Genomic DNA, 14,036 nt, shown 5'->3' on the forward strand with positions numbered 1-14,036 from the left:
GGAATCTTTGTTCATGCGATGTATATTTCCGGACCGAGCGGCGCAACCCGCTGAGGGTGGTATGAAGGTGATGTGGGAGAACCAACCGCATGCGGAGCATGCTGCGCCTGCAGAGCCTAGGGGGCTCGGCCAATCACATCATGAACATAGCCGCACCGGTCACCAGGCACTGCATGAGATGGCATCCGGAGTCTCAAGTGTGTTAGAGGTGCCGGCATGTCGGGTCTGTAGCCGGTGTAGGAGAGCTGGAAATCGCTTAAAGAGAACAAGATGCCCCTGCAAAACGACAGTCGACGGTTCATGCACAAACTCACATCACTTGTATCAGCTCTCCAGCCCTATCCATCCGCTGCGAAATACTCTTACGGATATCTCACATTTTGTCCTTCGAGATGTCTGGGGCCTCCAGGCCACACACACCAACGTTTCGCTTCGGCGAATCCGGGAATGACAGCCACTCCTTCACATTCGCTGACGGCTGGATTGACGCAAGCGCACGACGGGGATCTTCAGCCGACCTGGGCCAGCACCTATCACCCCCGGGCACGATCGAGCGAAGAACGCCTCAAGCAAGATTACCCAGCCCAGATAACCGCTCAGATGACCCCTCATCGCCTACTTTTGACGTGGGCGAGCTTCGGGACGTGCTTCCAGCGACAGAACCACGCTCTTCGTCTACTTCGCCGGCTTCGTCTGCACGCCCTGGTCCAAAGCTTCTCTCAGCCCAGACAAATGAAGGACTACAGAGTATAGTTCCCCGCTCCGTCCGTTCTCGAAACGGATCCGAGACGGGGAGCAGCCCGCCCGCTGTCTATGTGTTTGGACAACCGCAGCCCGTGGAGTTTACATTTCGCTCTCTCCATAACGCGACACCGCTGCCTTCCCGTCAACCGTCCCCCCAACCTTCCACACCCGGGGCTGTTACCAACCGCACGGGCCATGGCTCACCCCAGTCTTCGGGCATAGCAGTTCCGCAACTATCACTCCCGTCCCCTGCACCAAGCGATCTGACGACGGAGGCCTCGGCCACAGTCCGTGGCGCACTCCCGCGAAACCGTACTTCCGACGTTTCCATCCTGTCAGAGACTGACGACCACGTCACGGCGTATGACGTCCGCGATGAGAAAGCCCCAACACATCGGTTCTTCACGACTGAGTTCCAGTCAACTCTCCAAGCAGGACTTGGGATTGCAAGAGCGACCTCGGCCGAGGTGAGGCGATTGGGAAGTCTTGTGGGGAGTGAAGGTGATTTGAAGAAGCTCTTGGATGATGCGCAGGAGCTGTGTGCTTTTCAGGGTTCGGATACGAAGACCATTGCTGTCTTGGGAGATTCGGGGGAAGGTAAGCCGCTTTTTAACTTCAGAATGTGCTTTAGCGAGGTTTCACCTGAATGAACGCTGACATCTTCGGCAGGTAAGAGCAGTCTGATCAACTCCCTCTTGCACCTCCCTGGCATTGCAAAGACCGTGCGTAGTAGCTTTGTGTTTTGCACGTATAGTAGCTCTCACACTCTTTCTGACTGTCTGCTTCAGGGAGACATCGGCTCGGCGTGCACTTCCGTCGTTACCGAGTACAGGCAAAAGAGGCCTGATCATTCAGCGCTCATTGCAATCGAGGTCGAACACTTGTCCGCAGCGGCGATCGAGGAAGTCATCAAAGAGTTACTGTGGAGCTACCGGCAGCTGTACCTTCCAGGAGTTGAGGGTGAAGGAACCTCAGCCGAGGACTATGCCCGTTACCAGCGAGAGTCGGGGCAAGCCTGGTCTGCTTTAGAAGCCGCCTTTAAGCACAAACTCGGGTTCGGAGAGCGAATGCTCCAAGACATGTCGGAGGGAGCCCTAGAGAGGATCACGGCGCAGTTGATCCAGTGGTCACACGAGCTGGAGTGGCCTGGTGGGGGCATTAACGGACTGTGGCAGTCAACCGCTAACAGCGCAGAAGAATGCGCCGAGAAGACAGCGATCTTTATGCAGGACAAGTACTGGCCGTTCACAAAGCTTATCCGGATCTACTTGAACGCGCAGGTCCTCAAGACAGGTGTCATCCTCGCAGATCTACCCGGTAAGGGCCTACTAGTACTAACTTCATAGGGTCGCTGGAGATTGTTGGCTCGAGGCTAACCTAGTGGTCAGGTCTACAGGATACAAACCTCGCTAGGGTGCGCGCCACACATGATTATCTGTTGAAATGCAATCATATCTTTATCGTCGCCAAGATTTCCCGAGCCATCACAGACCAGTCGTTGAGGTCGTCACTCTTCGCAGTTCTCTCACGCCACGTACCGCTAGAGTGGGAGGAATCAGCGGCCAAGAGCCTGAAGATTGCTGTGGTGTGCACCAAGACGGAAGTGTGTCCCATCGCGCGCTTTGGAACATCGAACATTGCTGACTCGTTGAAGGATATCGATACAGAGGCGGCAGCGCGAGAATTCTGCGGCGCAGGCAAGCCAATCCCGGCCTCACATATCGAAGATCTCGAGGCCCAGATCGCGGATGCCAAAGCTACGGGCAACAGGATCCTAAAGAAAGCACTGAAGCAGAGGTACTCGACCCCTCTTCCCACTTCCTACTACTTCCAATCCGCCCAAATGTCACTTACCTAACCCCCTCAGGCGCGACCTCCTACTCATCAACGCCCGGAATGCCCACGTTACGTCGGGCCTGCAGAGAGCCTATGCTGCCAAAGTACCGGCAGGACGTTTGGATGTGTTCTGCGTCTCAAACAAGCACTATGCCAAGTACAGCCGGAAGGGTGATGCTGAGCTTGTCCGAGCCAGCGGCATCCCGGCTTTAAGGCAGTTTTGTTACAGTATCACAGCCGACGCGCAGCTGCGCGAGGCGAGGCACTTCTTACAGGCTAAGTTGTTCAGTTTGGTCAATTCTGTAGGGTTGTGGATTGATGGGCGGCTGCGGAGGATTCGAGGGAAGCATGCATTTGACATGGGCGACGGAAGAAAGCTTTTGCAGGTCGTCGATGGCATGGTAAGTGGGCTCTCTAGGTTTATTCCTCTTGGTTGTTGTTCAATACGCTTGGCCTTTCGTCCACGGACTTCTAGCTTTCCGGTTTTGCTGTTTTCTGTGTCGAAATGAGCTGACCCTGAATCCGTATAGGCGAAAATCCTGTCGATGGAACTGAATACTCTGATAGACAGCTTCCGCTCATGTTTTGCGGAACAAATTCTCGGTATCATAGGTACGTCCTGGAACTTTGCAATTACTTAGATAGTAGCCATTCGCTTAACCACCGGCAAGACAATCGCCACGGGAACTGGGAAGCGGCGGCGAAAGCGGAAGCCAGACAGTGGCGTGATGTAAGCGACTCACAAGCCTAAACGTCCCTTTACTACTATGGCCAGTGCTAACAATGTGGCAGTGGCACTGGAGTATGAGTTGATTAAAATACCTCGATATTTCTGAACGTTGGACGCTAACTCTCGGGACTAGCACAATATGACGCGTGGTGCCGCAACAATGGCCATCACAGCACTCAGAAGCGGGTAAACGTCGACTGGAACGCCCAGATCGTGTGGAAAATGCGTACGGAACTTGATTTTCAGTGGGACATTGTCGAGGAGGAGGTCGACGCAGTCTTCAACGAACTACTTGCTGCGGTCGAGGAGCAGTTCAACGGGCTCAAGACCGCCATCTCGACCACAACTACGCCTAGTGCGTGGGGCACGCAGCTGATCGCTGGGATCGACCCCAGGATCCAAGACTGCAGATACAAGCTGACTCGGGCTCAGGAAGACTTCGCCCGTAATGTGACGTAAGTGCGGCAAAGTGAAGTCCACCGTCGAATTGGGTCTCATTCTTATTCTATACGCAGGCTTCTCCGTCGCTACATCTGCGAGCCAAGCCACAGTTCCTATATCCTGGATTCAATGATTCCCACCTACAGAGCAGCCAGTACACAATTTGGTATGTGTTAGTCGATTCCTCCAACAAACCATACCGAATTTGACACATGACTGCTAGGGACCGATAAGAAGAAGAGACAAAGGGACATTGTCGAAGGCCGTATCACTGATGAGGCGCTATTTCCGGGTTCTGCCATTGCTCTGCAACAACGCATGGATGCGCTTCTTTTGAAGACGAAAGAAGCATTAGGGATGCTCTTCGCGCAGATCACCCATGATGTGAAGAGGGACATCAATTTCCTCTTTGCTTCGCGAACGGAAAGGCAGCAGGACAACATTGGGCCTGGGTCCGACGGTGAAAAGCTACAGGACATTTTGGGAACGGTGAAGAAGCTGAAGGCTCGGGCTGAGGAAGTACGCAGTGCAGCGGGTGAGTGAGCAGGCACAAGATTCAATCATCCCTGATTGGCAAAGGCCATTACGAGTTCCCGACAATTTTTTCGAGGGCATTTTAGACATCACAACCTTTGCCCATAGCATAGCGTCAATGTATTATATGATTCCCCCCCTCCCCCCTCTCTAGCTCTGACTTTACGTCGTTCCGTTTCCCTTACTCATGATGACCCGGTTTCAGTGAAGCTGTCGATACTTCTGAAGCGCCAAGTTTTAATAAGTTAGGATTTCCTGCATCATAGCAGATATTAACGAATGATAGCTGGATCCCCCATATTGGTAGGGAGGATAAACAGTTGGGTCGGGAAATTGATGAGACCCTACGAAGTAGTTACCGTCCTTTTCTTCCTTTTATCTTATTGTCATCTGAATATCATTGACTTTCTTGTCAGACACTAGCTACTCGCAATGCTACAGACAGGCTTGTCTCGTATAAGAATAAACATGAGTTTGGGTCTCGTGTTAGCCGCATATATGGGTACAAAAGGGGTTAGGTTAGTTCGTTAACAGCACTGGCCGACAGGCAGATCTAGCACCGCCATACCCAATTCACGAGTTTACAACCAGTTCACTGCGTACCTCTCGGCGTAGGAGCAAAGCTTATTCATATTCCCGTCGCAAAACCACTCAGGACTGACACAGACTCAAATTCAGACTTTGGAAATACCAATAGAGCAGTATTCCAGTGAACGAGTGGATACATATCACTGTCTCATTGCTCTTCCATCTCCGAGCTCGGAGATTCAACTTCGGGCTCCCCCAAAAGATCGCATCAACAGATCACCGCCGCCCGTTGGAAAACCGCCTTGGCTTAGCTTGCACACTTGTTACGGATTAGTAATGGATTTCATCATGAATGCCACGGACGAGCTCATACGCTATCGGGGCAGGGACTCTAAACGTTGGCGGTCTCCGACTGGTCCGCACCATCACTCTTCTTCCGGAGGCAGCTCAGAGACTGGCTGTTGGACGGAGTTAGTTGCAAGTGTGTGGAAGTTTTATATGGAATGGATGGTATTGCTCATACTTGTCACGCCGGCAGACGAACGTCTCAACCGGCGAACGTTTGTACTCAACGCCGGCATCCTCGTCTCGGACCGAGAGGTCGACCACGTTGGGAGACGGCAGAGCCAGCACCACTGAGGCAGCAGCCACGAGGGCGGCAATAACGGACAGTTTGAAGAGCATGGTGGTAAGCGAGGAAGACGGTTGTAAGTGAGTCTTAAATGCTTGGTATTTCGTTGAAACTTAGTTGAAGAAGGACGTGATGGAGAGGGACTGGCTCCATGAACCCATTGCGACACCTTCAGCATATTTATAGCTAGACGGTAGCTCGGGGGGCTGAGGATCAGAAGCAAAGGGTACAGAAATTGAAGGACCTTGTGTGTGCTCGGCAGCCCGCTAGTCCTAAACCATGCACCCTGTGCCATCCATCACATAACCGATGCTAGACGGCCCAACAGACCCCCTATTTGCCCCACCAACTCGGTGATCCGGACATTTGACCCGGGAATGTTGGTTAGAGTATGGTTCAGGGTAATGTGGGCGACAATGGTCCGCAACGTACGCTCGCACAGTGCCTCAGCATCTCCTATCACCATCTAGGCCGGTCTGTCACAGCAATGAGCCAAGCCACGTCAATATATGGTTGAACCAATATCGAAGCTACTTCTCACCTTCCAAATCCAGATGATTATCGCGCACGCGAGGGTAGTTGGCGCCATAGTTCAGAGGCGGAGTGTCCGGGCCTTGTCTTAAGTGATACTATACCCTAAATAGACATATATTAATTCTTTAGTTCGCCTACTGTATTATCGCTCTGCATGCGGTTAGTGGACCCAGAATGCTGGTCTCATGGTCACAGAAACATGAATGTCGTCCCACCACAGAATCACGCCAAGGCTGAGGCTCAAGGTGACGGGTGAACGGAGAGCTGGTGGTGCGTTGCTACGCCGCACACCATCACCAACATCGAGTTATAGCACGGCGAATGACTGATCACTTATTGATCCAAACTGCCTTCAGGATTTATTCCTTGTCAGCAAACAAACCGCACCGTCCCGGGCTTGCTGTCCGGGCTTTTCCGTTGCTCCAGTCACCGACGCTGCTAAGTTGGACCCCCTCCAAACTTTTGACTCAAGTCCAATATCTCTCCATCTCCCACTTGGACCGTGAAGCAGCGATATTTTGCTAAGCTGTCTTTCATCTCTAAGAGATTGGCAAAAATGCCGTTCAAGTACTCCCCTCTGCCCAAACGCAGCCCCAGAGAAAGCGACGAGGATGCTGCAAGTTCCCTGCTGAGGGAGGAGACCGTCCCCAAAAGAGAACGGTGGAACCCATCACTGCGCGGATCACTATTGATAACCACAGCGCTTATAATCTACTCTCTCGGTATCTGCTGGGTTACGAAGCTGGTTGTCCTGGGATCCTATCACCCTCAGCTTCCGGCCCCAGCCTCCAGTTGTAAGTCCGGAAAACACTGTTATCTCACCAAAGAAGTTACCAAATTAACTGTCGCCAAGTTCCTCACCCAGATGAAATGGAGTACGTCATCACAGAGACCGGTCAAGAGGGTGATTCTTGGATCCGTCATCTCGTCTACGGCGAACCGAGTCCTGAAGTTGACGAGGCATGGTTTGAATTGATCAAGCGTATGTGTTTGAAGCTGCCGACATATCGGTGGACAGTAAGAATAACACCGACTACACAGCATTCAACACTCGGGTTCCGGCAGAACGCTACGAGGCTACCATGAACAACCGGACTTCTGTTCGTGTCGCGGATGGCTCTGATAACCCTGACTACTATGTTACGCTGACCGTGTATCACGAACTCCACTGTCTGGTGAGTTCCACAGTAGTTCTAGTCACTTTTCCTATTTACTGATCCAATGCTTTTCATTTCAGATGAGATTCCGGTGGTTCCTCTACCCAGAATACTATGCAAACAAGACGTGGGAGGAACAAGCAAAAGATATGGCCGCTGTTGGTCATTACAGTGAGTCACGCGCCTACTATCTATCTGTGGAAGCAAGAATTGCGAGATCAATTACTGCGGCTGACCCACAATGATAGAACATTGCGTCTGGAGTCTCCTTGAGTCGGTTCTTTGCAACGGCGACACCTCCATGAGGACGTTCCACTGGGACCCAAAAATGCCAGCGCCAAAGCCAGATTCGCCAGCCGAGAGGAAGTGTGTGAACTGGGAGTGGCTGTACAAATGGACGCTTGACCGCTCATTTCTTCTGCAGGACAGATTGCTCAGTCATCCGACATTTGGGCGGCTGGATGCAATGCTCATGCCGGTGAATGGTGCGTTATGAATTGCCACGGAACTGGAAGTGAAACAGTACCGGCGGCGGATATTGCATTTGTTCGAGTTAAGAAGCCTACCTAAGTACCTAGGTAGAGTACAGAGTGGCGCCGGTGTCAGTCCAAAATGATAACAATTCAAAATTGGGCTCACCAAGCCAGGTGCAAATCTATTATTTACCACTGAATCACTGACACCCCAGGAATTGCTTTTCCAGGCTAATGGCTAATTCTCAGCCAACAGTTGACCACGTAAGTCCAGCTCTAGATCTGGCTTCAAATCCCGGTGCGACCTCGGAACCGCCGAGTGGGTTGGATCGGCTACGGGACCCGAATACGGTGGAACACCACTTACGAACGTCAGCCGGCTGCTGTGACATGTACCGGGCCCCGAGTAGGATGACGAGGTACACATTGGGGTAATCGGGGGCCAAATTTGCACTACGTCCCAGTGTTCCGAAGAACGCCGCATTTCCGCGTCGAGCCATGCTCACGTGAAGCTGACGGCGGCTGCAGGTCGCTGCCTGCCTCTGGTTGGTGTTGTTGGGATACAGAGTAGCGGGTCTGGTTGATTGTAGGACCGTAAGTTATGAGTCATATCGAGCTTGTCAGCCAACAACGTCCCTTTTGTTGGCACTAATGTAATGGAGGGGCGCCATCTGCATATCATGCCCACGACCAGCCTTACCTCCGAAAGCCTAGAGCCCGGCCAGCAGTAACCGCTTCTTTGTCAATGGGCGTCTCCCCACTCCCTCCCCACTCCCGCTACCTCCGGGTTCGAGCGCGGGGGAGGTGGGAGGAAGAAGGGAACCCCGATGACGAAGGACCTTGATCTCGCCAAACAAGAGCACCGGGGCTATGAGGGTGGCTGAGGATTAGGTTGCAAAGTCCCTCGCATACACACCGTGTGAAGGCCATGTGCTCAGGATGAGACCAAGAATTAACTGTGTTTGGGGATCGTCGGGGAAGCACACCGAGCATGCTCTATCACCAACGGTTCTAACATGTTGGCTTAGCTGTGGAACCATCGGCCCGATTTCAACATCGCTAACCATAAACGCCGGCACGTAGGCGCTTGATATGACGAGGCCTAGACTCTGGGGTTTATGAATCCTTCATTACTCTCACAAAACAGACTGTATGCCTTCGGCTCCCTTGTCATTCTATTGGCTAACTCCTCAAGTCCGTTGGTTCCTATCAGCAAACCGTGGTGTGGTCAGACGCACAGAGCCCGAATCCAACCAACATGGGTATTTGCCGGCTGAATCACAGAAGTTCAGAACCCGTACCCGATCGGATCCCGTTCGGAGTCGACATTGCGAATCCTTTCAAGCGCCAGTTGCTATGATCAAACAGGAAGGCTGAGAGGAAAGGACCAACGCCGGGAGATAACAGAAGTTGGAGATACTGATTTGACGCCAAGGGGAAGTTTTACCGAGGGACTCTTCTGCTCCCCGCGTAGATCCATCCTCACAGATCCTGGCGGATTTGCTACCATTTCTCAGCCACTGACCTTGCTTGCTGCGTTGCCCTCACTTACACTGACGTTCCCTTCCCAAACCAAGGCCGTCAACACCATGCACCCTCTCAAACCTACGCACGACGAGTGGCCTCGGCCTCGGAATCAAACCAAACCAATTCACCGAGCCTACTTCGCAGCGCTTTGTCTTCTCCCTGTCGTCGCAACTTGCCTAGTCCTCTGGGGCGTCCTCTACACCTGGCGCCTGCAGCACCCCTCCACGCCCCATCATCACCACCACCACCAGCACCACCACCAATGGCCCCCAGCCGCGGTCCATCGGCACACAACGTGCGGTTCGTCGCCAGCAGACGCGAGGTCCCGGGGGTGCCGGTTCGACATACTCAGCTTCGCATGGCAGACGCCCGAGTGCTACGACGACGAGCTGATGGAGGAGTTCATCCGCCACGACGCGTGGCAGTTTTACGTGCGGCCGAACCGCACCGACGGCGTGGTGGACCTCGCTACCGCCCTGCAGGGCCAGCGGACGCTATACGTGGATTGGCGGTACCATGTCACGCACTGCACCTTCATGTGGCGGCAGATGCATCGGGCGTACGCGCTGAGGGGATACATCGATAGTCACTTGGATAGCTACGCGCATACGCTGCATTGTCAGCGGGTGTTTTTGGATATGGAGACGCCGTTGGGCATGGTCAATGTTGTTGCTGAGCTGAAGTACCCCGAATGTAGGAGGATCTGGGGAGATGGGTGGACCATGGCAGGGGAGGGGGCTTTTGCTGCCAAGGGGCAGGTTCATGGGAGTTATACGTTGTGAGGGACGGCGATTTAGGCTGGGCAGGCTCATTAAACATCGGACGGTGGGCTGTTGGGCAAAATCTATGGGTATTGTAAATTTTTTTTTTTTCTTTTTATCGGTTCAGGGATGCTTTTTGCAAAGATCACGACGACACCGCTGCTGCGATAGTGAAACGAATTCACTCCATGAACTGCTATTGAAGCTAGGAGGCGGTGCCAAAGGTCATAGCTGAGCGTCCAACGTTTTTCAAGTTGCCCCAAGTACAGTCTTAGACGAGGTGCGATTTCTGTCTTTGTAGAGCAGTTATCGTTAACGTTAGGCTTGAAGTATTCTGTCCAATATGCCGTAGATGTTGGGTACTTAAATTAACGCCCTCCAAGACGATACTGGCCGTACACCGGTCACAGATTCTCAGCTCGGAGGGATTCCGACTCGATCCTCATTGTTCATAATGCGTTGGTACCGATTATACAGGCTATTTTCAGTACACAAGGCCATGTTTAGTACACGCTGTCATTCTCATCCTGTCGAGAGGCATGGGACTTACCCTCGGTGCGACTAGACTTTCGTGCGCAATGACTCCGCCAACGGCCGGCGTTAACACCAACCTCGGGATAGGTCGTGGCAGGCGCGGCTCCACGCTGACGACCCTGGCAGCAGATGAGGTGGAAACTGAAAAGGAACTTGAACAGGAAACCACGGCTGCCAGCCGCTCGGTCCTTAGATGACGGGTTGCCCCTTGAAGATCACAGGCCGCATCTCAGCGTCATCTCCTCTGGTTGTTCACCACTCTGGCACTTGTCTCCCTGACTTTACAACTCTAGCTGTGGGTTATGCTGTGGTTGTAATATATGATGGCACGATTACTTACTCATCGCGTCATGTGTAGGGCCGCCCGTCTCACATCTGCAACTAGAGCGCCAAGCTGACGCATCATGCTTCACAGCTCGGCTTCGCCGCCTCGACCACCACTACTTCGGCCTGCGTCCACCTTGGCTACGGCAAGAACCCCGACAACATGCGGCCCGAGAATTTACCTTCTAATATGGCATTCATCGCCGCCTTCGTGGCTTCTTCTCGGTCCTCCGTGCCGCCTGGGATAAGACCTCGTTGTCCTGACCCTGCAGAGGCTCCACTAGGGCTGAATATAAATTGTCACTTAGTTTATCACGGTGGAGCACCAAACATTTGACGGCCATGACTGTGATCTCATACCATCTCCATACTCATTAATTAGATAGAGCTTCCAAAAACAAACTTCAGCATGTGTTTCATATAGTATCAATTTCTTTTTTTGTAGATTAACAATTGATGTTTGAAAGTAAAGCGTTTCTTCGCTTGGACGAATCACGTTTCCGGATTTTATTCCACAGTACTCTGTCCCATAATTACAGTGCAACCCATTTCCTTCCCAGCCAACCAGCGCGCCAAAACAAATCTGCCAGACAACGCGTTCATGCAGCAAAACAAATTCGTGGCCCTGAGCTGTTGGAGGTTGCAACCGACTGCTCCATGACGAATGCTTCTTGATTTTCCATCATTCCTATGGACACGCAAAGTGATCGCGTTCTCCATTGGATCTGCACGGGGGAGCATGTCATCAAGGCTGACTAACAGAAAGCCTTCCAAGAGTAAAAGCGAACCTTACGCCGAGTTCGAAGACTGCGGCGATGTGTCGGCGAGCTCATCCACCTCATCTAGTCCCTCGGCCAGACTCATTGGCGCTGAGAACAACCCCCTTATCCCCACATCTGCCGACATTCACCGCGTCTTCCGTGCCGGCCGAGCGACGTGGTCCCAGTTCTTGCAGGCAGCCGAGCCGCTTCCTCGCCATGGCTTCCCACCGGGGTCTGATGACCCGTCCATCATGCTCAAGGACGTCCCCGCCCTGCCGTCTCGTTTCCCCAGACGAAATGGGCTGGTTGGGCAGCCCTTGTGGCACGTACCGGAACCTGAGCCGCGAGAAGGTGCCGAGGGTTTGGGTTTCCAATTCCTCAATGGCTTGCACAAACGTCTTTGGCTGGCCTTCCCTGAGCCGATCAAATGTCACCCATCCTCCAGGCCATTGCGTTCCGACACCCAACAACCTTCAAGTTGGGCTTCCCGGCCAGGCCTCGCGCTTTTGGCGCTCTGTTGGTCGTACATATTGTGTGTGCGGCTGCTGGAGCTGCAGGGCAAGGAAGTCCTGTACTCACGCCACTTTTTGTCCATAAAATTTCTCTGTCTTCTCAAAAGGGTCCAGAACTGGTAGCTATGAGGACAAGCAACTGCACCCTTTAAACTACAACAAAGACGAGAAGTTATCGTTGTTGCGGGGAAGGCCAAAACATGGATCTGAACCTGGTCGTTAGATATTTTTTTCCAAGTTGCTAACTTAGCAGAGCTTGGGTCACGTTTTGGAAACTGTTTCTAATGATTAAACGATAGATCTCGTGCCGCTCGGTTTCTTACTATACCGTTTCCCAACTCCATTTCCTAACTATACCGCGGTGTGATCCTAACATCGCCTTGTGACCACTGATTCTACCAACGCGTTGCAAAATTTAATTCCTAGCAAATCAACGCATTTGCGGCTCTTCACCATAGTTTAGTACGTCTTGGCAAATTTTTGAGACGACGGAAAACGTCTAGATACGAGCGGATTCCTGGGAGGGGCACAAATACGGTATTTGCAAGGCGCAGCGGCTGAGTTGCCACCGGGCATGCCGGGTAAAATTCATAACCATGACATCCCCCTTTTCTCATAGCGCAACCGGCGGCATTCGCCGTAAGGCTGACAGCCGCTTTTGCCGCATCAATTTCTCCTCGCCAACAAACAACGTTGGTGTAAGTCGAGACATCTCTCTCGGTCGTTGTGAAGTCCATCTTATTCAACTTCGCTCGGATCGTTAGCGACTTCCGTAAAGATGACTGAGTGAATGGATAGTAACGGCAAGGGGATTTTAGAAGGCCTGATTTGGACCACTTGCAAAGGCACAAGCAAAGTCCGCCATATTAGAAACCTAATGGCGGACGATCGTAACACACACACACACACACAATTAGTGTCCCACTTTTCAGGATTGGGATGTTCTCCGCACGGGCCAGTGCCATAGTTGGTTGTAGCTTACGCAGTGCGAAGCAACCAGCTTTGTACAACCACAAGTCAGCTGTAAAATTGACTGCACCGAGATGTCGGAGATTTCCTGCAACGAATCGTCCGGCCTAACCACCCTGAAAGGTTCTATGGAGATATTGTACTGTATCGCAACGCTGGATAATGATTTGGTAAAGCCAAAGGGTTCATAACAGGTGCCGTACAAGCCTCTTAACAGTTGGTGTCCGGACTGTAAATCATTGCTCACTGAGGAAGCTTCCAAGCTCCCTCAACGGGCGACTATCTATGCTAGAACTACAGTCTGTGGCTCGCAATCAACTAATTGGGCTCATTAGACATCCACAAATCCGGTCTGTAAGCCTCATTCAATTGGTATATGTGATTGTTATACTGTAGATATCGCGCCCGAACAGGGAGCTCAGGAGGGCCAATCTTGGACGTGCGTTACGTGATCTGACGCCTGTAGCAGGTGCTCCCAGCTGAACAGAGTGCTTGGCTGATTTGCGACACCGACGCTCATTTCCAACAAACCCACCATCCCCTTTTGGGACGATGTCATTGTCACTACCACCTATCCATTGTTACCTTTCGTATTGTAAATACGTACGTCATATAGCTTCGGACTTGCAGTCGGTCAAACAGTGAACACGATCCCTGCAGCAAAGTTAGGTTACATAGTGGGGGCTGTGATGTCTTCCGGAAATTTCGGGGATGAGTCAGGCTTTCCTGTGACGAATCGTTCGCCCTGACAGCTTCTAAAAGGGTCCAATGGAGGTATGTGCTTGTCAAGGACAGGGATTCTGTAGAGGCAACACGGGTCCAAGTTTAGCTTCCAGAGCCGACCGCATACGAGGTAATGCAAGTAACTATTCCTATACGAAGAATTGTCTAATAACTGACGCCGGTGCACGTTGCTACGGCCTGTCCTATGAGTAACTGATACGATGCCGAAAAACTGGGCGAGGCTGGTTTGTATTTAAACTGGGCATTTCACAAGGCGGCACATTTAAAGATAGGGTCTATTGCCAAGATATAGGGGT

At 52.2% G+C, this 14,036-nt stretch overlaps 3 protein-coding genes across 3 annotated transcripts; 2 read left to right on the top strand and 1 right to left on the bottom strand.

The window, feature by feature from the left end:
- Positions 1 to 392: 392 nt before the first annotated feature.
- On the top strand, positions 393 to 4,294 carry MFIFM68171_02514 (Dynamin N-terminal domain-containing protein; the record flags this gene model as incomplete). The annotated part of the gene is made up of 12 exons (XM_071057936.1): positions 393 to 1,341; positions 1,414 to 1,466; positions 1,533 to 2,061; positions 2,133 to 2,347; positions 2,399 to 2,541; positions 2,612 to 2,981; positions 3,111 to 3,192; positions 3,252 to 3,310; positions 3,373 to 3,382; positions 3,444 to 3,765; positions 3,826 to 3,917; positions 3,975 to 4,294. The coding sequence occupies 12 exons, from the start codon at positions 393 to 395 to the stop codon at positions 4,292 to 4,294; spliced, it is 3,144 nt and encodes a 1,047-aa protein (XP_070914037.1).
- A 910-nt stretch (positions 4,295 to 5,204) lies between these two features.
- On the bottom strand, positions 5,205 to 5,497 carry MFIFM68171_02515 (uncharacterized protein; the record flags this gene model as incomplete). The annotated part of the gene is made up of 2 exons (XM_071057937.1): positions 5,205 to 5,271; positions 5,337 to 5,497. The coding sequence occupies 2 exons, from the start codon at positions 5,495 to 5,497 to the stop codon at positions 5,205 to 5,207; spliced, it is 228 nt and encodes a 75-aa protein (XP_070914038.1).
- Positions 5,498 to 9,197: 3,700 nt separating this feature from the next.
- Positions 9,198 to 9,917, top strand: MFIFM68171_02516 (uncharacterized protein; the record flags this gene model as incomplete). Its single annotated transcript, XM_071057938.1, has 1 exon — positions 9,198 to 9,917. One exon carries the CDS (start codon positions 9,198 to 9,200, stop codon positions 9,915 to 9,917), a length of 720 nt encoding a protein of 239 aa, XP_070914039.1.
- Positions 9,918 to 14,036: the final 4,119 nt, after the last annotated feature.

The sequence above is a fragment of the Madurella fahalii genome (assembly GCF_045866475.1).
Source record: "Madurella fahalii IFM 68171 DNA, scaffold_1, whole genome shotgun sequence".
NCBI classification, from domain to species: Eukaryota; Fungi; Ascomycota; class Sordariomycetes; order Sordariales; genus Madurella; species Madurella fahalii.